Source organism: Amblyraja radiata, chromosome 3 (genome assembly GCF_010909765.2).
Source record: "Amblyraja radiata isolate CabotCenter1 chromosome 3, sAmbRad1.1.pri, whole genome shotgun sequence".
Taxonomy (NCBI): Eukaryota; Metazoa; Chordata; class Chondrichthyes; order Rajiformes; family Rajidae; genus Amblyraja; species Amblyraja radiata.
In genome coordinates, this window is record NC_045958.1 from 76,223,607 (window position 1) to 76,247,832 (window position 24,226).

At 43.4% G+C, this 24,226-nt stretch overlaps 1 protein-coding gene across 1 annotated transcript in view; it reads right to left on the reverse strand.

Moving 5' to 3' along the window:
* Positions 1-1,066: 1,066 nt before the first annotated feature.
* Positions 1,067-24,226, reverse strand: part of cemip2 (cell migration inducing hyaluronidase 2) — a 77,317-nt gene continuing 54,157 nt past the window's right edge. The window contains exons 16-24 of the mRNA XM_033018127.1: positions 23,806-23,983; positions 20,653-20,868; positions 16,826-17,034; positions 13,918-14,100; positions 12,986-13,205; positions 11,217-11,318; positions 5,378-5,520; positions 4,144-4,253; positions 1,067-1,293 (exon numbers count right to left, since the gene is read on the reverse strand). Coding sequence (XP_032874018.1) covers positions 1,103-1,293; positions 4,144-4,253; positions 5,378-5,520; positions 11,217-11,318; positions 12,986-13,205; positions 13,918-14,100; positions 16,826-17,034; positions 20,653-20,868; positions 23,806-23,983 — 1,552 coding nt within the window. The 3' untranslated portion in view covers positions 1,067-1,102. The remainder of the gene's footprint in view (positions 1,294-4,143; positions 4,254-5,377; positions 5,521-11,216; positions 11,319-12,985; positions 13,206-13,917; positions 14,101-16,825; positions 17,035-20,652; positions 20,869-23,805; positions 23,984-24,226) is intronic.

The window sequence follows — 24,226 nt, forward strand, 5'->3', positions numbered from 1 at the left end:
TTGCGGATGATCAGCCATGATAATTGAATGGTGGCGCTGGCTCGAAGGGCCGAATGGCCTACTCCTGCACCTATTGTCTATTGTCAATAAGTTCATGTCTGATCAATCCAGGTCTTAAAACCTCTTCTGCATCAGTTTCTCATATATTTCATCAAATGCACCATCAATATATCTCCAGAGATGCTGCCTGTCCTGCTTAGTTATTCCAGATACTGTCTATCTTCAATGTAAACCAGCATCTGTAGTTCCTTCCTCCGCCTTCAATATATCTAATGATCAAGTCTCCACAGCAGAGCTCCAATAATTTACTACCGTTGGCCAAGGAATTTCTGTACATCTCTTTTTTAAGGAAAATAATGTTACCAGGACACAAGGATTTTGAGTTTTAAGGCGAGCCCAAGGCATTTTTCATTGGAGCATAGGAAACCGAGGGATGACCTGATAAGAGGTATACAAATATCAATGGAGGCAAAGATAAGTGAATGGTCACTGTTTCCCCCCCCCCCAAGGTAGATGAGTCCAGAGCAGGTTTGCGGTGAGAATTAATATTTAAGAGACTCAAGGGACAATTTCTACACATGGAGAGTGGTGTGTACATGGAATGTGCTGCCACAGAAAGCTGGGTCAAATAGCAACATTTCAACATGAATAGGAAAGGTTCAGAGGGATATGGACCAAATGCGATCAGCTCAGATATAAAACCTGGTTGTCATGGATGAGGTGGACCAAAGAGCCTGTTTTAGAGCTGTACAATTCTAAATAACTGGCACCTTAGATTGGAGCTGTTATTCTAGGTTAACCTTTTCTGTTATGATCAGTAGAAAAACACACATTGAATATATTGCACCCTGAAACATGTAATGCATTCAACAGGAAACAGTAAACAAGTCCAACAAATTTCTGTAAATGAAAGACTACTCTCACTTATTCCAGGAATATAAGAAGACACATAGTTTAGAGTCTTTATTTTATGAAAGGTTGCATTCAATATCTATTATGTAAAAAAACACATAGTTGGATGTAGGAGTGGGGTTGGAAAAAAAAAAGACTATAAAACCAGTATAAATAAAATAAATTAGGTCACATTTATTCAGACTGATATTCACTGTAAAGCTTTGTGTAAAAGTTCTAGTTCTTTTCTTTGGACGGAGTTAACCATAGTGCAGCCATAGTCTTCCAGTTGTAAAGGAATGTACTTTTCGAGAAGTGGCAGACCCTGCCCAGCAGGGCTGCTGTAGAGGCGAGTCCACAGCGGTCGAGAGTTCCCTCTGTATCCAAAGAAGGCAATGCTCTCTGGAATAATAATTAAAGAAACAAATAACGTATAGTCACCAACCAGTGTGAATGAACAAACCTCTGTAGTTCACACAAGTCTTGCAAATGTTAAGTAAATCAGAGTCTTTCCAATGGTGCTCTTTTAACCAACTAAGCTTGGAAAAAGAAACCTGATATTTTAGCTCCTTGGAAAACTGAATTGAATCATTGGCTTTTTATTTTATTAACTGAGCCAATACAGTAGTTGATTCACTTCCTAATATATGGTTTGAAAACCTTTTCAAGTATGAATAACTGTAAACTGAGACTGGAAGCAATTAGGGAGTTGTATTTGGACTCTGATACAAATCTTGAGTGAATATTTAAAAATGTGTGCAACCAGGATCCTGCCCACCTTAAAAGGTACAGGATTCAAGAGTAACTGGAATTTCAGAAGCTAGACTAATATGCAGCTGCTCTTTTAAATGGTCAGAGCAAGCAAGGCAAACTGAATTTCTTGCCTACTTTTAACAGAGTAACCTGTTGAGATAATGGTCTCCAGATATCCACTAGTATTTTTCAACAGGGATTGAGTAGATACTGCTTGAGATGCAATATTAGCAGCGTGAGATGGAAAAGAGCAGGGAAGTGGAAATAACTGGAAAGTTGCCTCAGAGATAAAATCAGATTCATGAACCAAATAGCGTAATATTTTTCAGACGAGTTATATGGAGATAAATTTATTGGTAGCAATGATCTACGTGATCAATGAAAGAGTCGTGAGGGAGGCCAGAGGAGGTTTACAAGAACGATCCCAGGAATGAGTAGGTTAACATATTAGTGTTTGACGGCACTGGGCCTATACTCGCTGAAGTTTAGAAGAATGAGGGGGGAACTCATTGAAACGTACAGAATAGTGAAAGGCTGGGATAGAGTGGATGTGGAGAGGATGGTTCCACTGGTAGGAGAGTCTAGGACTAGGAGTTATAGCCTTAAAATTAAAGGACATTCTTTTAGGAAGGAGATGAGGAGAAATGTATTTAGTCAGAGAGTGGCGAATCTGTGGAATTCTTTGCCGCAAAAGGCTGTGGAGGCCAAGTCAGTGGATATATTTAAGGCAGATAGATTCTTGATTAGTACGGGTGTCAGAGGTTATGGGGAGAAGGCAGGAGAATGGAGTTAGGAGAGAGAGAAAGGTCAGCCATGATTGAATGACGGAATGATGGGCTGAATAGCCTAATTCTGCTCCTATCACTTATGATCTTATGATGATCTTAAGTGAACAATGGCAGTCAACTGCAGAACTAATTCCCCCGAATAGCCATGAGCAATGCAATGGCAGATCCAATAGATGTGTAAGTTTCCTAGTTTGTTCCATGCTGTGCAAAACTGCAGGACATCAACAATAGACAGTGGGAAGTGTGCACCAGGCATAAATTTCAATAAATTAATTTAAAACCTTTTCAAAAATCAAGCTAATTTTATCTGATACTTGAATCAATAAATTAGATTTTGCAGGCTACAAGTGTTTTGTAGTATGTGATCATGAGTCTTACAAAGCATTAACAATTTTTTTAAAATCCCATGGGTAATATTGCTAAAGTCTCCTTCCTGAGTTACAACTGTTCCACATTCTCAGAAATTGACAATATAACCTCAGATCCTGCTTCACACTGAAACATTTAATTGAGTTTCATACTGTGCTCTTGTAATAATCGACTTACATTAAATTTGAGATAAATATTCATTCAACATTAACTGTCCTCTTAACAAGACTTGTTATGCTCTTTGAATGAAACCAGTATTGCCAGAAGTAAAACAATAATCAAAGCAAATTGAGAAATAAATTGTAGTACTTTATAATAAATGTGATGTTATAACAAGGATTTGAACCAGTATGCCAATGGGCCATTCTCCAGACATGCTAACCACTTAGGTAATAATAAAGAATATATTACATTTAAATATATTATATTCAGATATATTCTATCTATATTTTTAATTATTCTGTGGGAATGCTTAAGGGAAAGCAAACAAATCAATGTGTGGGCATAACATGTAACTCTTATTGCCAATGCAATGCTCCAGGGGAGTGCTACACCATTGGAGGTGCCACCATTGTGTAAGATGCTTAGCCTAGATCCTGTGATGAATGCCCATGGCCACTCCTGAACAACAGTTCACTCTAGTGTCCTGGAAGATGTCTAGTGTCCTCATCTTTTAAGGGAGGGACTATTTACTTGCAGTGACATTGAGAGACTTCCCTGTGCAGAATGTGTATATATATTGTTTCCTGAACTATAGCAGAGACTACCTTCAAACTTTGGTTGTCCTAAAATTGCAAGTAGAGATTATGCCGTTGAAAAATAGTTTAGAACGAAGGAAAGAATACTTTCAGCAAATTTTAGCTAGATTGCTCTTTATGTTGAGGAACAAATTATGGCAGATGCTCGCTCTTATTCACTTAGAGAGTAGTGGGCATATGGAGTGAGTTGCCAGAGAAGGTAGCTGAGGCATTTAAATGACACTTGGACAGGTACGTGGATAAGAAAACTTTAGAGTGATATGGGCCAAAAGTGGGTAAATGTGGACTAGCTTAGATGGGGCATCTTAGTTGGAATTGACGTGTTGGGCTGAAGGGCCTGTTTCCATTCTGTGTGATCTACCTGCTTAAATGATGTATTTCCGTACCCAAAAGCAGTTTAGCAACAAGACCTGCAGTGGTTCAAGGTGCATCTTTTCAAGTGCATTTGTGGATGACTAAAAATACCAGTTTCCGCGGTACACATACATTCCAAAAATGAGAGCAAATATCCCCCGTATACAGAGTGCTTGACATCCTACTTTCAAAAAGGTATGTACAGCATTGGATGAGCTGAAGCCACGTACCTCTTTTATGAAGTTGTGCAGGTTTGGCAGTGCCCAGTGCGACCAGTTTTTTGGAAATAGCATCAACATCCCCACCGATGGTGTCTTTTGAACCTAATAAAACAATTGACCTGAAAAAGAATACACCCTTTTTATTGCCAAATATAAAGTTCGACAATACACAATTATCAGGATACAAGGGGAAGCCATTCAGCCTCTGATTGAAGCGGGGAGATGGCAGGACCTCTTTAAATGGTCATCCAACATTTTGTATTCCTCCCTCTGCACATTTTGTGTCCTTGATAATGAGAACATTTTATGGTACTTTGGCCCAAATCTGCTCAATAAACCTTGGCAAAGAAATCTGACAAATTTATTGGGGAAATCACCAGTTGCCTTTGGCTAGGTAAAAGCAGGTAGCTGAAGCGAGAAGCACTCATAAATTCTCTACCCCAGAGAGCTGCAGAGATGATCATATTCAATGCAGAGGTTGACCGACATTGTAACTACAAGGGTGAGAACAGGAAAATGCTTTGATTGCAAAGATTATATAAGCCACAGTTGTATTTAATGGCAATGCAGACATGAGGGGCCTAATGGGCTACTGCTCCTGTTTTTATATTCTCATGTGAAGAAAATGGTACAAGTGCACCACTCCTGAAATGCCCAGCTTTAAGTTTAACAATATCACCCCCTATCTGTAATTTTTGGTCTCCCCACCAGAGGAATCTGTTACATCTCACCAGCTTTGTATGGGTACCTTGCATCTCTCCCCCGTCTACACCCCCCTCCCTACCCCCCCCCCCCCCCCCCCCCCCCCCACCAACTCCCAAGGAAAACAGGATTGAAGATAACATTGATCAGCCAGATAGGAATCACGAAATTTGCCCTCTTGAATGTAACCACAATTTCAAGATAGGACTAAAAGCACTATCTTTCTGCATAACTCTTGAGCTCTGCTCTCAGATGACCTCTTCCCAAGTAAAACCCATGGCTCTCACTCTGTGGGAGGACAAGAGACCACCAGGTTACTCTCCACACATCACCCCAACCTGGTAATAACTCAATGATCTTTCATCATTGTAGAGTTGAAATCTTGGATCACCGCACCGTGGGAGTCCCAGTGATTAAGGATGGCCACTCACAAACAGCATCTTGTGAGTAATTAAAATAGGCAATGATTTCTGGCCTTGCCCACCAGGCCAACATGCTATAACTACATCGAAAGTGAACAACCACTTTTTCTTTATCCTACCTTGCTGAGATCCCATTCTCCAGATAATTGGCCATGACTGCATCAGCTTTGGCGAAGGATACATTTTGAGTAACCATTCCACTGCAGGCATCGACCGTGACCATGTAAAATTTATCCCCAAATGAGAACTTGGTGCCGTTCACCTAAGAAACAAAGCATTTCATTTAGCGGAGCTCTGGAGAAGTTGTGTGCTGTGGATAAAGGGGGAGCAGAGGGTATATGATACGTTGTCTCCTATGAGCTTCTGCAAATTCCCATTTGATGAGCCTCTACAAATTCCCATATAAAAATGTTATTACAGACAATCAGTGCTCTAATGTAACTTATTGCTGCGAATACAAGATTGATTACCTAACAGACTATACAAAACTGGGTCTTCTCTTTTGCGAGGCTAAAGGACATTATGCCATTGAGGTTGCCACTGGGACCTTAACTTTTCATAACTTGAAAGTATAGTTGCTGAATTTGCTGATGACACAAAGGTAGGTAGGAGAGTAAATTGTGAAGACACAAGGAGACCAGAGCAGGACATGGGTAGAATAAACAAAGACAAGGCCAAGGAAGTGTGGGAACATTCATAATTGTCTACTTATGTATGGTAAAGTTTAAAAAAGGCTATCTAAATGGTGAGAGATTGGAGAACTCTGAGATGGATCTGGCTGATTCACGAAAGACAGCAAGTAATTAAGGCATAGCGACTAATTCAAAAACCTAATAATGTTATTGTTTATTACAAGGGGAATTGCACATAAAGTAAGCAGGTTTTGCTTCAGTTATATAGAGCATAAGTGACACCACATCTGAACTATTGAATCCTAACTCAAGGACAATGTGTATACATTAGAAGCAATTCATAGAAGGCTACCTGACTGATGCCTGGCATGAGCAGGTTTTTTTTTTTTAAATGGTTGGATAGATCAAGCTGCTATCTGCTGAATTTCAGTGATAGAAGCCTTAATTGGAACATAACATCCTGAGGGATCTTAAATTAAATTTCTTTATTTATATAGCACATTTTTAGTCAACTTGCATTGACCCCAAAGTGCTTCACATAATTACATTCACACACACAGGCAAAGGTGGGTGAAGTGTCTTGCCCAAGGACACACACAGGCAAAGGTGGGTGAAGTGTCTTGCCCAAGGACTCAACGACAGTATGCACTCCAAGCGGGATTCGAACCAGCTACCTTCCGGTTGCCAGCCGAACACTTAGCCCATTGTGCCATCTGTCGTCCACCTTGACTCAGAGATGTGGAGAAAATATATTCTCCAATGATAGAGCCTGAGAAGCCTGGGGCCATGGTTTTACAATAAGCGGTTGCATATTTAAGACTAAGAGGTGAATATTTTCCTCCCATAAGATTATGAGTCATTAGAACTGTCCTCCTCAAAGGTCAGTGAAAGTAATTTATTTGAATGTTTTTAAAGCACAAGCCTACAGATTCCAAGGATTAGGGGGATGGAGATTTTCCCATGGATACATGAGAGTGCAGTGTTGAGGTTACAATCAGTTCAGTCATACTCATAATAACTGGTGGGCCAGTCTTGAGGAGTCGCGTTTCCCACTCCTGCTCCATACCCGTATACTCACAAATGTTCATTTGTTCACCATTAATTTGAGGAAAGGTATTAAAGAGCAAGATGAAGGTGAGATAGTGCTTCCCTGTAAAACCTTTCCTGGTTCTTCAGCAAGTCGATGACGCCATTGATTCTACCTTGGATGTGCACAAGTCTAACTGTAGCAAAGATTTAGCTAACACACCCTAACTGAGATCATCATCGATTAGACATATCCAATGGTATCCCAGTAGTCACAGATTTCAACGTCTTCCTTAAGGTATGGTGCCAGTCCTTAAACCCTTCCATGAATTTGAACACCAGTATTAAATCTCCCAATCTTCCAGAACGAGGGATCACAGTTTAAGGATAAGGGGGAAATCTTTTAGGACCGAGATGAGGAAAACCTTTTTCACACAGAGAGTGGTGAACCTGTGGAATTCTCTGCCGCAGAAGGTAGTTGAGGCCAGTTCATTGGCTATATTTAAGAGGGAGTTAGATGTGGCCCTTGTGGCTAAAGGGATCAGGGGATATGGAGAGAAGGCAGGTACAGGATACCGAGTTGGATGATCAGCCATGATCATATTGAATGGCGGTGCAGGCTCGAAGGGCCGAATGGCCTACTCCTGCACCTATTTTCTATGTTTCTATGTTCCTCATAGGCTCTCCCTGTACATGCCTTCAAGTTGGTTACACTGACTAATTATAAATTATAATTAACAAAAGCAATTATATTATATAACTTCTATTTTCCTTGACTACCAATGGTTTTCTATCTAATAATTGGTTACATTTGCAAGAACATAGATAAAACAATCACATGCATAAAGTTCTGTAATTTTGTGATGCAATTTCTCACTGCAACCAGTCTCAAAAGCATGGCACCTTCACATCAATCCCTCCAATAAAATCTGCTCAAGAAAAACGTTAACCCAGCATTATGGCACATAACCAAATGGAGAACACAACTTGGCACTGCATTGTAAGATTGTTTCACACCAGTGCAGTGGGAATGCAAACAATACAAACTTTTACTGATTAAATTGGTGATCATTTTCCAATGTTCTATATATTCTGGATCAGCTCCTGTGGATTGGAGGGTAGCTAATGTTATCCCACTTTTCAAGAAAGGAGGAAGAGAGAAAGCAGGGAATTATAGACCAGTTAGCCTGACATCAGTGGTGGGGAAGATGCTGGAGTAGATTATCAAAAATGTAATAGTAGCACATTTGGATAGCAGTACAGGAATGGCAGGCGGTGACTAGTGGGGTGCCACAAGGCTCGGTGCTGGGACCGCAGCTATTTACAATATACATTAATGATTTAGATGAAGAAATTAAAAGTAACATCAGCAAATTTGCAGATGGCACAAAGCTGGGTGGCATTGTGAACTGTAAAGAGGATGCAATGAGGATGCAGGGGGACTTGGACAGGTTGGGTGAGTGGGCAGATGCAGCATAATGTGGATAAATGTGAGGTTATACACTTTGGTGGCAAGAACGGGAAGGCAGATTATTATCTGAATGGTGTCAGGTTAGGAAAAGGGTAAGTCAAATGAGACATGGGTGTCCTAGTACATCAGTCACTGAAAGTAAGCATGCAGGTACAACAGGCAGTGAAGAAAGCTAATGGCATGTTAGCCTTCATAACAAGAGGAGTTGAGTATAGGAGCAAAGAGGCCCTTCTGCAGTTGTACAGGGCCCTGGTGAGACAGTTGTGTGCAGTTTTGGTCTCCTAATTTGAGGAAGGACATTGAACTTGCTATTGAAGGAATGCAGCGTAGGTTCACGAGGTTAATTCCCGGGATGGCGGGGCTGTCATATGATGAAAGAATGGAGTGACTAGGCTTGTATACACTGGAATTTAGAAGGATGAGAGGGCATCTTATAGAAACATAAAATTATTAAGGGATTGGACACGCTGGATGCAGGAAACATGTTCCCGATGTTGGGGGAGTGCAGAACCAGGAGCCACAGTTTAAGAATAAGAAGTAGGCCATTTAGAACTGAGATGAGGAAAAACGTTTTCACCCAGATAGTTGTGAATTTGTGGAATTCTCTGCCTCAGAAGGCAGTGGAGGCCGATTCACTGGATGCATTCAAAAGAGTTAGATAGAGCTCTTAGGGCTAGCGGAATCAATGGGAATGGGGAGAAGGCAGGAATGGGGTATTGATTGTGGATGATCAGCCATGACCACATTGAATGGTGGTGCTGGCTCAAAGGGCCTAATCCTAAACCTATTGTCTATGTATCTGTGAAAACAAACTGTTCTTCCTGATTTGGTAAAGACCACAGATCAACGGTACCTCAAGAAAAACAGCCAGTTCTGCATATTAGATCAATGTGGACAACATTGGGAGAGGCAGAGCAAAAGGGGGAGATAAATGAGGTAATGTCCCCGACCCCAAATCTGCGCACAGGTACTCATACCCCACTCACCGATCAGACCAGCAACACACTCCCGAACCCCTCCCCTCACCGCATCCTGCACACCCACCACAGACCCTCACATCCAACACAACATCCAGACCCACTCACACCTCCTGCTCTCTCTTCTCCTGGTTAAAGGACTTCATTCCCCAACATCTTGCTCTGTACAAAATTCCTCTTCTGTCCCCGGGGTTGCCATTGGTAGATTCACCCCGTGCTCTTTTGAGAAGCTCTTCAAATCCCACTTAGTTTCTACAAAGTAAACAGGCACCAGCTGGCTCGCATTAAAAGTTTTATCGCCTCATAGAATAGTCAATTAGCTTAAATAAAAGCTGCAGTATACTGATTCAATCTGGTATCCAAGTCACTGTCAGTTATTTTACATTAGATGGCTATCTGCACACTCTGACATAAATGCTTAACCCTAGACCAGTGTTCCGTTGTGTTGTACACTGTCACTGGTGTAGGCAGTGTTTGCTCTTGAAGTTACCAGCATGCAATGGCACTGGTCTCCTCGGATGAGAACTCATTCAGTTTATTCACACCAGCCCAACATTCCAACTATTGGTAGCAAGACAGGTCCACATGTAATACACTTGCATATCACTGATCACACTAAAACACAAGGTGCATAAAGGCAGATCACAAACACACACACACACACACACACAACCTTGCATAGGCTCATTCATGAACAAAGCCACACCAAAAGATGGGATACATAGCTGTATACGAACACACCCATATAATGATGTACATATAGTCAGTTATAAACTGATACAGGCATGCTTACATGGATGCACGATGTGCCAATAAATAAAAAATACATGAACGCTTACATGAATTACACATGTACATGTGAGTGTACACATATACACACGCACATACAGATGCACCTGCCCACATATTGTGCAAAATGTATGGAGATTGTACACATCATGTGCAATGTGGAGCTTGTAACTAGGGGATTAATCAAGAGATGGTGTTCTTCACAGCTCGGCATCAGCTTGTGTGTTAAAGTTACTATACCTTGGTTATCTAGTCTGTTGATGGTTATTAATCTATGTATGCATAAGCAGAGACCAACGCTACGTACAAGTAAACCCAGTGGAACAACTTATTTACATCAATTCACCATCTCACTCCAGCTGGACTGAAAATAAATATAAAAAGGGCAAATGAACATGTGAAAAATGCAAGAACCGAACCATAGGTCATGTTAATCTTTTCCTGAATGCATGCAACATTTTCCTCCGTGAAAGTCAGCTTGCTGACACGACTTCCCATTCCCTCAATCAACCAAGAAGCTACTATATTTACTTATGATATAGGAGATTATTCGGCCCATCAAATCTTTGCTGGCTAACAGAAGACCACTCATTTTCCTGTCACGCATTCACCCCACATTTTCATCAAGTGCTTCCTGATTCCAAACACTCATCTACATAACTTACTAACTCACCTTCGGGATACGAGAGAAAACTTGGTGGTTCAGAGAAAACCCATGTGATCACAGAATGTGCAAACTCCACACACAAACAGCATCAGACATCAGGACTGAACAGGGGTCTCTGAAGTTGCACATATTGTGCCATTGAGTCACCATTACAGCACGTCATCTTTGTGTATACGCAATTTATTTTCCTTTCATCAAAGTTGTTCTTTGCAGTTGTAAACAATGGGAAGATGGACCAATTTCCACTTGGACAATGCCAGAAAGGATTTCACGGGGAGCATGCAAGTGTGTATTTGCTTCCAGGTTCTTTGTCCTGTTTCAGACTATGCTCTGATTCACGGACCATATCACAAAACCTTCCAATATTGTGCACTGAAGAGCTCAAAGGATACTTACAGAAATGAAGGACGTTTCCTGGCCTTGCTGAGTCCCAGTTTTCCCAAGTGATTGGATCTGCACACGGAGGTAGGTTTGGTAGGGGTCGCTTGTAAATGCCAGCTGCAAAACACAAATAGAAAAATCAGTTCAAGATACCAGGCAAAAACAAATTGTACTTCCGCAGTTGTTTACAAGTCCCACAATGCTATTTTGAATTGCAATCACACAATGTTCTAAGGTGCTACACACAGCAAATTATAATAGAGGATTTTAATTGTTCTTCTTCACTAGGAGGAGCAGACAAAACTGCTTAAAGGAGCAAAACAACAAATGCAGATACTGAAAGTCTAGAATACCAACAGAGAATGGTGGAAATACTCAGCTGGTTAGGCTGTGTCTGTGGAAACAGACAGAGTTCAGGCTTGAGGTCAATGAGCTTTCAGAGCTCTGCTCAATGTTTTTACAGCAAGCGTGGTCAATAGAACCGTATTTTCTCAATACCATACACAACTGGCATCCTGGGTTCCTGATGCTGCATTTTATGCAGTTTTGTCTTTTTGGACTAGAAATTATTGTGGAACAATCTGCCGTGACAAGCTATTAAAAAAAGACACAACCATAGTCTGGTAGAAGAGGTGAGCAGTCTCCAATACAGGTTGAACACCGATTTTTCCATCACCCTTAGTTCCAGACCCTTTCTGCATTATCTATTTTTCTTAACTAACAGAGGTCAATTGATAATGAAGAGACTGCACACCCCTGGCCCGCTAATGACACCCCTTCTTGATTAGTATGGGTATCAAGAGTTTATGGGGAGAAGATAGTAGAATGGGGTTAGGAGGGAGAGATAGATCAGCCATGATGGAATGGTAGAGACTTGTTGGGCCAAATGGCCTAATTCTGCTCCTATCCCTTATGACCCGTGTCTCTAAAGCACCATGTAACATCAGAAACTTAAATAAATGCTGTGGAGGCCAAGTCAGTGGATATTTTTATAGCAGAGATAGACAAATTCTTGATTAGAACGGGTGTCAAGGGTTATGAGGAGAAAGCAAGAAATGGGATTAGGAGGCAGATATCAGCCATGATTGAATGACAGTGAACTCGATGGGCCGAATGGCCTAATGCTACTCCTATAACTTGTGTCAGCAAATATAAAATGTAAACTGGATGCGAGTGGATGACCTGCCGTCCCATCCCTGGCTTGCACCGTATCCACAGCAGTTTAGAGCCCTGGCTACTGATGCCATCCCCGACTCGAAAGGTGCACCAGCAAACCTTTCTTCACCCACCGAGAGGACACAAAATGTTGGACTAATTTAGCGGGTCAGGATCTCTGGAGAACACGGATAGAGGACATCGGGACCCCACCTCAGCAGATTCAGTCGGCTGAGTTATCCATCACTTTGTGTCTCCTTGGTAACCATGGGGCTCCCTCCCCTCACACCTGCAGTCCCTTCCAAGGTGGATTATGTCGACAACTCCGGGGGAGAGGCAGTGTTGGGGGGCTGAGGAGGGACCCTAGATTCTAACCAGGTCATCACCTCTTCACTCCCTCCCCCTCCCCCCCCCCGGCAAATTCACCTGAAAACTCACACACTTTTGCGATGTGGGAGGAAACCGGAGCACCCGGAGTAACCAGAGAGAGCGTGCAAATGCACACAGACGCCAAACATCGTCAGTGTCAAACTCGTGTCTGTGGCGCTGTGAGGCAGCAGCTCCACCAGATTGCGTGGCTAAATGCCCACCTGTAAACTGGGGCTTGAGGAGGAAAGGGTGCACCTTACCCGAGATGCTCCACAGCCTTCACATTTCCCCGAGCTTGGTGGCGGCATTGCGACAGTGGCTTTGGGAGTCACGGAGTAGGTGGGGTCAGCAGCGGGCATGCAGTTGCTCACTCCCTGAGTTGTCATCACAGCGGCCACCTTGACCCGCTCGCAGCCCTGAGTAGAGCAGTAGCTGTGGCCCTCCCGATCTTGCCGGGCCTGGAGCATTAGAAACAGCAACCTGCAGGCAAGAAGGAGATACCAGAGGTCATGGCCTCCTCCAGTTCAAGAAACAGTGGCAGGGTGGCAGGGCGGTAGGAGCTGATAAAACAAACTGTCCTTTGCACTGACAGGTGAACCATTTCTTAAACACCCTTTCCTCCAATTTGACCCGGTTGTGAGATTCATTCAACTGGGTTAAACCGGGCAAGAGAGGGAGCACGTGCTGGAGGGAGTTGGTGAGAGGGGACATGTTATGGAGTTGGAGGGAGGTGGCAAGAGGGGGGTGTGTGGTGGAGGGAGGGAGTGCGAGGAGGACATGTGGTGCAGGAAGGGAAAACATAGTGGAGGCGAGGGGAGGCACGGGGCAGGGAGGTGGCGAGACGAGGGTAGCATGTGGTGGAAGGACGGAATGTGATAAAGGGAGGGAGAGAGAGGGAGGAGTTTGGTGGAAGGAGGGGGTAACAGAGTGTGGAAGATGGGTGATTGGGGAGGACATATTGGAACAGCTAGGAGCCAGAAAATACATGGATTTTAACCCCATGGACTACGACCACCTCAATCTTTGCCAGAGGAGTTACACCAAAGGGCAACAAGGATGCACAGTGTCTTCATGTGCACTCACAGGGAGCAAGGATGAAGGAAAATATAATGGAGTCAAAGAAAAGGAAGGGAGAAAACTAAATCATGAGTTGTCAGTGCTATTTATACTTGTAGAGGAAAGAATGACATACCCAGCACCATTGTCAAAGTAGTATTTTCTCTGCCCTGGTTTGTTCTGCAGTTCTTCAAGAGAAGCAACCTTCTGGAAATCCTCCACACTGTGAGCGGTTGAGTTTTGCCTTTGGTAGATGTCAGCCATAATCTGGAAGTCAGATCCTTTTGGGTAGCAGAGACCTACTTGAATCCAGTCTCCTCTGTGGGCAAGAACATGAACCATGAACTCAGCACAGGACCACCGATTGACAAAAGGCCAGTGGGAAGAAGCTTTTATAGACAACCCCTCACCACATGGTGGCAGTGACAATCCAAAGTCAAAACAACTGCATTCAGTAAGAGCAGGAACTTAAGCACATACAATTATGATCCGACCCAATGCTCCCCAAACTGAAGATCTGGATAATGATACAAAGTTATTGGAGACCCTTGGACTATCTTTAATCAGACTTTACCTTGCACTGTACATTATTTCCTTTATCATGTACCTGCACACTGTGGATGGCTCCATTGTAATCATGTATAGTCTTTCTGCTGACTGGTTAGCAGGCAACAAAAGCTTTTCACTCTGTACCTCGGTACATGTGACGATAAATTAAACTAAGTAGTCTCAATGACGCTCGGACTACACTAGTTGTTGATCGCTGCGTGCCTGATGCAGAACAATTGCAACTTGTTGGAGGTAGCCATCTCATGGTGACACAGTTCCACCCAGCACCCTTCAAAGGTTCAAAGGTTATTTATTGGTCACATACACCTAGGTGTAGTGAAATGCTTCTTGCCAATGCAGCACATAAAGAAAGAATACAGACATAACATTAATAAGAGATTTAAACATAAAGAACATCCCCCCACAATGGCTCCCACCATGAGGGAAGGCACAAAGTCCAGTCCCATCCCCAGTTCACCCATAGTCGAGCCTATTGAGGCCTCCACAGTTGCCTCTACGGAGGCCCGATGTTCCTGGCCGTTCTCGCCGGGTGATGGTGCTCCGGCGTCGGGAGAATCCTCACAGCGGCTTGGGACACCTGGAACGGCCGCTTCCGTACTGGAGGCCGCGGTTTCCGAAGCCGACAAGGCCGCGCCGGTTGGAGCTCCACTACTGGCGATCTCATCTAGAGATCCCAGGCTCCCGGTGTACAGTTCAGCGCCGCCGCCCGCAGCTGGCCGCTCCTCAGACCCGCAGCTCCGTGATGTTGTTCCCGGCGGTCTTCAGCTCACCGGAGCTCCAGCGCGGCGACCCGGGCAAGGCATCGCCCGCTCCACGATAGCGCTCCAGCGCTGTGCCGCTGCCGAAGCCGTGGTTCTGGGCGGTCCCCCGACAGGAAACGCCGCTCCAGGCCCGCTGGCAGGCCGCGAGGACGGGTCGAAACTGCAGCCCGGAGAAAAGCTGCCTCTCCGACCAGGTAGGGACCCTGAAAGGTAGTTTCCCCCTTCCCCCCCCCCCACCCCCCACATAAAAAAGTCTAGAACTCCAGAAACAAAAACACTTTAACTAACTAAAAATAAAAAAAAAGATGAAAAGACGGACAGCTGCTGGCTGGGCAGCCGCGCACAGGTCAGCGCCCCCCACAATGCTTTGACTGTGGTGAACATTACAAGATGTTAGGAATGCAATGGCTATGACCCAAGAGATCAGCTCCATCTGCTTAACCAGTGAGATTTAAGGATTGAGGAGGAAACTGACAGGGAAGGAGCATAAATTGGTGTCAAAAGTTTAAAGTGCCAAAAAATGATAATAGATGCATTTAAATTTTTTATATAATATCAATTAATAACTAACTAGCTGAGATTGGACAATATAAATTGCTCCCTTTTTGGGGTCAGAGGTTGATTCAGGAGTTCAGAAACACTTGCTAAATAAAGATCATTATGGTGTCAAATTTCAGCCATACACTACAGCAAGTTTGATGGCTGTTTAATGTGCAAGCTATGAAACATGGAGGTCAAAAGAGAGTTGTCTTTATGTGGCGATATCAGCTAAACAGCACCAATCAGCCAACAAGTTCTGGAAATCCCCATCTTACATTTCCTCTCTTACTCCCACTGGCCCATCTGCACATTAAAAGTCGTGACGTCTCCTCCAAACACTCAATTTAGCATCAAGGAGACACATCAAGGGACGTGAAGCTAATGCTGGAAAATAGCTTTGAGGCAGACACGGTCTTAATGAACAGGACTGAAGGGAAATAGCCACTCCTACTCATGTTTCTTATGCTTGAAGCACTTCTGGTTGTAGACTAAACACCTCTTTGCAAGGAGCAAATACTGACCAAATAAATAGATAAATAAATAAATAAATAAATAATGGTTGCCTTGAAACTCGCATTCCGATCAGGAACAGTAAATGCACAATTCGTCAAATATAGCCCTGATCAGACACATGAGTGTTCCGTAAGGATGCCACCATATCACACACAACATGACAAATCACAGGACATTTCTTTCTTTGCCCTCTCACAGCAAGTAATTCTCAGCAAGTAACCCGATTTAGTGGGGAAACAAGCCCTTCGGCACACCGCGTCCGCGCCAACCAGCAGTCACCCCGTACACCAGCACTAATCTACACACGAGGGACAATTTACAATTTACGAAAGCCAATTAACCTACAAACCTGCATGTCTTTGGAGTGTGGGAGGAAACCAAGAGCACCGGTAGACATCCCACAGGGTCACCAGGAGAACGTACAAACTCCGTACGGACATCACCCGTAGTCAGGATCGAACCGGGTTTCTGGCGCTGTAAGGCAGCAACTATACCGCTGTGCCATTGTGCTGTCATTAAGAGTACAATACCCAATGATCTCCCCAATACCGTCACCATACAAGCACTACAGTGCCAATACTCTTACATTGAGACTGCACGGGCAATATTAACAGATTGTCTATATAACAGAGCAGGTAGCAGAATTAAATGGCAACTTACTTGTTAAAGTTTATCAGATAGAGGAAGGTTTCCTCTGGCGCACGGCCATTCCAATGGATTGTGTAGCCTTTCTCGAGCATCACCACGGGCTGATATTGCTGAAAGTCCGCACGCTGGTTGATGCCGCGAAGCGTCATGGGGTGTTTGGGATATTCGTCTCTTACAATGGTCATGGTTAGGTTCTGGGGTCGACGAGTCTGGATATAAACCTGGAACAAGAGACACGTTTCACTAACTAGCAATGAACTCAATGGTTCAGGGCCTCTGTTGTTTAAGCTCTATCTTCTAACTTCCAATCTGAACATCCAACCTCATGGATGTATTTGTACATTTCCTCAGACTAAGTATATGGTTAGGAGGGTAGCACTCAAGCGTTCAATGGTTGTGCCGTCAAGTCCAAAACCTGTTAAAATCATGGCAACACAATGAAGCGGACAGGACCAGTTTGTAACTGCTTGCCAGAACCAGTCTGTGGAAAGGTGCTGTACGATAGATTCCTACATTCAGCAGGCTAGTCATTCAATCCAAAGGACTCCAATGGGCCAGCTCATGTTAGTGAGCTACAAGACGCAAATATCTTACTTAACTAGTGAGTGCCACTGGCATCTCCACCTCAGAAGGTATTGGGTTCAATGTCAAGGCTGGTGCACAACACTACCACACAGCAGGTTGTACCAGGAGAAGCTAAGATGTTCTGGTGGACATAAAAGATCATGTTACCCTTGGAAAGGGGGTAGGAGGCTTCCTCCCTCCTCTCTTGGCCAATACTTGCCCTCAAGCACCAAGACATAAACAAATGATTAGGTAATGTGGTTGGTGGGATCTTGCTGTGTGCACCCTGGCCAACATTTCCTATATTACAACAATTAAAAAAATGAGTAGGAACACACTTTAAGACATCTTGAGGGCATGAAAGGTGCTGTATAACAAAGGCCCATCTTGATTTCTTCCTAAACTTGAGTCTCTACATCAAAGCCAGGTGCAATAAAGCCCATGCTGTCTCTCTCAGTAACAAAGGCAAAGCGTGGCATTCCACTAAATTTGGGATAGCGCTGAGGGAGCTTCACTTTGCCTTTTGACTGGTGCACACCTTAGATTAAGAAAAGTTGGTGGAAAAAAGACAAAATGAGAACAAATTATTATTTATGATGATTAGATCCAATCATCTAAGGTGCCTGGTGTTATAGTCAGTAGAGAATTGATCAAGTGGGATAGTCTGGAGATATTTTAAAGCTGCCTGTCTTGATCTGGAAAAAGTGATACTTATTGCAAATGTAATTAAATGTATGTACGCCAAACAGATTCAATAATAATCTTAATATACATCTTCGACAGCCCCGACCGCAGGAGAATAAAGAGTAAGAAGATTGGACAATGAGGAATCTACTGTGGTGGATGTTTATGTTAACTTTTATGTAGTTGAGTGTCTTGTTTCTTTTTTGTATGGCTGTATGGTAATTTGCATATCACTGTACCTTAATTGGTACATGTGACAATAAAAGACCTCTGAAACCTTTGAACCTTAGAATACATGCTGTAACACTCCAGTAAATTATGTTAATAACTCAATATTTTTGAAGCTGAGCGAAAAATCAATCTCGTGTTTATTGGATTTTTATAAAATAAACATGAGGCTCTTTGCACAGTGGAAACACACAAAAGCAGCCAGATCAGATACTCTTCGCAATCATTTGTAAAAGAGTCAGTATGTGGAAAGCAGAGGGATTATTATTTCTAACAAATCTGCATCAAGGGAAGACAATTAGAAAAGGAAAGTCCTGCAGTTTGTCAGCTCAGGATTTCCCAACGTTCTTCGCACCCAATGAAGTGCAGTAGTTATTGCATTGTGGAAAATAAGGCTGCCAATTTATGCACAGCAGGCTGCAACAAACACCGACTGAATTGATAAGATTGTTAAGGGCTTGGACACACTAGAGGCAGGAGACATGTTCCCGATGTTGGGGGAGTCCAGAACCAGGGGCACAGTTTAAGAATAAGGAGTAAGCCATTTAGAACGGAGACGAGGAAACACTTTTTCTCACAGAGAGTGGTGAATCTGTGGAATTTTCTGCCTCAAAGAGAGCGGTGGAGGCAGGTTCTCTGGATGCTTTCACGAGAGAGCTAGATAGGGCTCTTAAAAATAGCGGAGTCAGGGGATATGGGGAGAAGGAAGGAACTGATTGGGGATTATCAGCCATGATCACATTGAATGGCGGTGTTGGCTCGAAGGGCCAAATGGCCTACTCCTGCACCTATTGTCTATTGTCTATTGAATCAACAGCTACGGGGAACTGGTGCAGAAGAAGAAATTATGCCAGAGGAGATCAGCTTAGTACATTAATATCTTGCTTGCAGCAGGATCATAGGCACATAGATTCAAAACCACACAAAGCAAATGATACATAAATTATATAAGAAAAATACTGTGCAAAGAGCTAGACATTAGTGCACAACACAACTGGAAAACAAGTCCATGGTAGTACAAGATGGAGTCAATAATGTTCTGTTGCCGAGTTAGTTTTAGTGTTGTGCAGGTCGGTTCAAGAATTTGATGGTTGTGAAATTGTAGCTGTTCCTCAACATTGTGGTATGTATTGAGGAATAATGTTGGCTGCAGCTTTCCTGTGTTCAACATTATCCCTCGACCAACATCACAAAAGCAGTTTACCTGATCTTCGGACAATAGCTAAAATAAAACCTTTCCTCCAATTTGACGACCTCGAAAAGATCATCCACTCATTTATCTCCTCCCGCCTTGATTACTGGAACTCCCTTTACACTGGCATCTTCCTTGTCCCGCCTGCAATTGGTCCAAAACGCCGCAGCGAGAGTCCTGACGGGCACCCGAAAAAGGGACCACATCACCCCGATTCTGGCATCTCTCCACTGGCTCCCTGTGCGGTTCCGAATCAATTTCAAGCTCCTTCTTTTTGTGTACAAAGTGGGTTTGCCCCCACCTACATCAAAAATCTGCTTTCCCACCATACCACTTCCAGGTCCCTCAGATCGGCCGACTTGGGGATTCTGACCATCCCGCGGTCTAGGCATAAGCTCAGGGGCGACCGCGCTTTTGCGGTTGCAGCACCTAGACTATGGAACAGCATCCCTCTTCCCATCAGAACTGCCCCCTCCATCAAATCTTTTAAGGCTAGACTTAAAACTTATTTCTACTCTCAAGCCTTTCTTGAGGTCCTCTGAGGGAGCGCTGTATGTATGTATCTATGTATGTATTGTTGATCTATGTGCCACTGTTTGTAGCACGTTAGTACCTGCACTAATGTAAAGCACTTTGGCCAACGAGAGTTGTTTTTAAATGTGCTATAGAAATAAAATTGACTTGACTTTTCACCTTGCACGTTGTGGGAGATTGCAGTGCACAAACGGGTGGCTGCACTTTCCAAAGTGAATGCCTTTCCCAAAGCCCTCCAATGCGTATGGATGTAAAAATAAAGTTCTGCTGCATTTGGGACGACAGATGGCACAATGGGCTAAGTGTTCGGCTGGCAACCGGAAGGTAGCCGGTTCGAATCCCGCTTGGAGTGCATACTGTCGTTGTGTCCTTGGGCAAGACACTTCACCCACCTTTGCCTGTGTGTGAATGTGTGTGAATGTGTGTGAGTGATTGGTGGTGGTCGGAGGGGCCGTAGGCGCAGATTGGCAGCCACGCTTCCGTCAGTCTGCCCCAGGGCAGCTGTGGCTACAGAAGTAGCTTACCACCACCGAGTGTGACTGAGGAGTGAATGAATAATGCGATGTAAAGCGCCTTGAGTATTAGAAAGGCGCTATATAAATCCCATCCATTATTATTATTATTTGGGTTTGTTTACCTGAGCATATTTCCCACTGCAGACGGAGCCAAACCAGGATGTGACGTTCTTGCAGCCCGGATGCTGGACCAGGAAGTTGTCCATCCGGCTCACGTACGTGTCCTTGTAACCAGTCACTGAGCCATCGACATCGTGGAAGATCTCGTTCTTGTCGCCGTCAAAGTCATAGCCCTCAAACCACGGGCCTGGCTTGCCAAAAAACACTCGCAGAGCCACCTAAGTGTTAATCACATATCAGTGATGTAAGTTTAGAATTGGCATTGATTTAGAGGATTGCACTTGTGCCTGGACAATGGCTCATCCCAAAGACTGAAGCACAGAAATCCAAATGCAATATTTGTTACAGGAACCATATTTTGAATCAGTCTTTAAATGAAGGCTCCACATGTCCTGTCTTATAGATAGAAAACAAAAATCCCATGGAACTATATTGAAAAGGACCAGGGGAGTATTCCCTAGTAATCTGACCAATACCTGTCACTAACACAATATCATTAAAATATATTATCTAGCCCTCATCAAGAAACAGTGTGGTGGAGGTTGCTGTGTTGTGATTAGCTGTACTGTTGTCTACGATGGTACACAAAATTGCTGGAGGAACTCAGCGGGTGCAGCAGCATCTATGGAGCGAAGGAAATAGGCGACGTTTCGGGCCGAAACCCTGATGCTGCTGCACCCGCTGAGTTCCTCCAGCAATTTTGTGTACCTTCGATATTCCAGCATCTGCAGTTCCCTTTTGAACACTGTTGTCTACGATGTTGGCTAAACATAAAAAAGTAATTTCATTTTATGGTACCCTGAAAGGGACGTGAAAGTTGCTAAAAAGAATAATCTTTTTAAGGAAAAGGCGAGTTTGATCTTTTGGAAAAAGTCTGAATGAACCTCACAGCGTCAGAGACCCAGGCTTGATCCTGACCTCGGGTGCTGTCTGTGTGGAGTTTGCATGGTATCTTTGCATTTGTGTGAATTTCCTCCAGGTGCTCTGAATTCCTCCCACATCTCAAAGACATGCAGGTGTGTAGGTTAATTGGCCACTGTGAAATTGCCCCTAATGTATGAACCGTTCCGAACAGTTAACTTCCGTTAATGCATGCCGGCATGGAAACATCGAAAAATAGGTGCAGCAGTAGGACAATCGGCCCTTCGAGCCAGCACCACCATTCAATATGATCATGGCCGATCATCTAAAGTTCCTGCTTTTTCTTCCAGCCCTAAGAGCTGTTCCTCCCTAAACGGACTATTCCAGCTGCTACGGTCAGGCAAACACCTCTGTTGCCATGCTGTGAGAACGGAGAGGTTGAGAAGGAGTTTCTTCCCAGAGGCCATTAGGACTGTAAACTCCTATTTCACCAGGGACTAACATTTACTGTACCACTCTACTGCTTTCTTGAAAATTGCGTTTTTTTCCCTTTTTCCTTCTGCCCACAATATTTAATATGTAAAAGAATATGTGATTCTGTTCCATTCTGTTTGTAGCTTGTTTGGTTGTTTGGTTGTTTGTTTGTTTGTCTTTTTACACAAAGTCCGCGAGCATTGACACTTTTCATTTCACTGCGCATCTCGTATGTGTATGTGACGAATAAACTTGACTTGACCTTAATCTAACTTCTTACACATATGTGCTCCAACATCTTATGCATATGCACGCGAGCATCTTACACGCATATGCATTGGCATACACATGCATACCAGCATCCTACACACATGCATGCCAGCATACACATGCATGCTGGAATCCTACACGCATGCATGCCGGCATACACATGCGTGCAAGCATCTTACACACATGCATGCCAGCATACACATGCACATGCGCGCCAGCATCCTACACGCATGCATGCCAGCATACACATGCACGCCAATATCCCTGTTGGCCAGGAAGGTCAGGGGTGTGCACAAGTGCGGTAGATTGGAAACACTGCCCAATCTGAGGACGGTTGTGCAGGACTTCTGCGGGACTCAGCCGGGACGCAGTTGGTTAGGCTTCAGCCCTTTTAGTGCAAGTTAGGGTGATATTCAATGTTTGAAGTTAGTTAGTAAATTAATGTTTCATTACTTATTCCGTTGTCGTTATTGCTCCGGGCGATACATAAGAATGTGTAGGGAATGAAGGAGAAAGTGGGAGAACATGTGAACAGGTGATTGATACTTGGTGTGGCCGTGATGTTGGGTCGAAGGACCCGTTTCCATGCAAGATCCCTAAACTAAGTTAATTACCAAGAAGACACTTACACAATTATAAAATGGATTAGATAGAATCAGTATGGTTTTTTAAAATATATAAAAGGAAATGTTATTAGAGTTCTTTGAGGACATACTTAGCAGGATGGATGAAAGGGTTCCTGTAGAAGGTATGTATCTGGATTTCCAAAAGTAAATCTATAAGATGCCACATTGATAGTTACTGTACAACATAAGGGTCGTGATCTTAAAGGTACGATATTGGCATGAATAGGGATTGATTAAGTGGCAGAAAGAGTGCAAGGGTTTTACCTAGTTATTTTCAGGTGGATAAGCTGGTACCCATCAGGGTGCCTCAGGGATCAGGAGGGGCAGGGACCTCAATAACTGAAAATATATATTAATGACTGAAATGATCCACCATTTCCTTCCATCCATATTCCTCCCACAAACTTCACATTTCCCTCCTCATTTCTGCTTATTTTACACCATTTTATCTCCTTTTCAACTTTAGCCTTTGTCCAGCCATCTGCCATTCAAAACCTCGTCCTCACTTGCCAGGCTTTGTCCCCCCCCCCCTCTCCAGCTTTCTTCCCCCCACCACAACCAGTCTGAAGAAGAGTCTTGACCCGAAATATTGCCTATCCATGTCTTCAAGAGAAGCTGCTTGACCCGTTGAGCTACTCTGGTACTTTGTTTTTTTTTTGTTGTAAAACAGCATCTGCAGTTTCATACGCCTCCACGGGAAACAGTGGAGTATCAAACGGATACATGCAAAATATCTACTTTAATAGGAAGAATGATAAAGTAGAGTTCTATGTCTTTTCCTATTATCACTAAGTTAAAAGACATTGGATGAAGTTATTGTTGTGAAATTGTGGTCTGGTAATTTGATTCATAATAATCTGTAATATTTCATAAGGCTTACTGTGCATTAATATCACAACACAGCAAATACCAAGGAAGACATACCTTTGTGTCAAATTTCAACAAAGAGAAGCTGTTCTTGGGAGTCAGTTGCCAAGGGTTCTTCAGAAAGAATCCTATGGCACTGGTGAACCTAACCGGTGTTGCCATGTAGTTTTGGAAGGTTGTCTTGGTAACGTGAATGGGTCCATCATAAATCTGAAAGCCTCGTATTGGAAAGGTCCTGTTTTAAAGACACAAGAAGAGGGCGTGTCAGATTTCTCTGAGAAAGGAGAACAATTAGACTTGTAGGCAATGTTTATCATTACCACAATGTGTGAGCTTCATTAGTTGGTAAGTGTAGAGGAATACAAACATCACAAGTAGTAATTGTAAAATGTAACATTTAGCTCCTTGCATCTTCTTCATCATGTGATAAGACCATGGTTGATCTTGCCCACTTTTCCAATTGATCTCCCAAATCTCT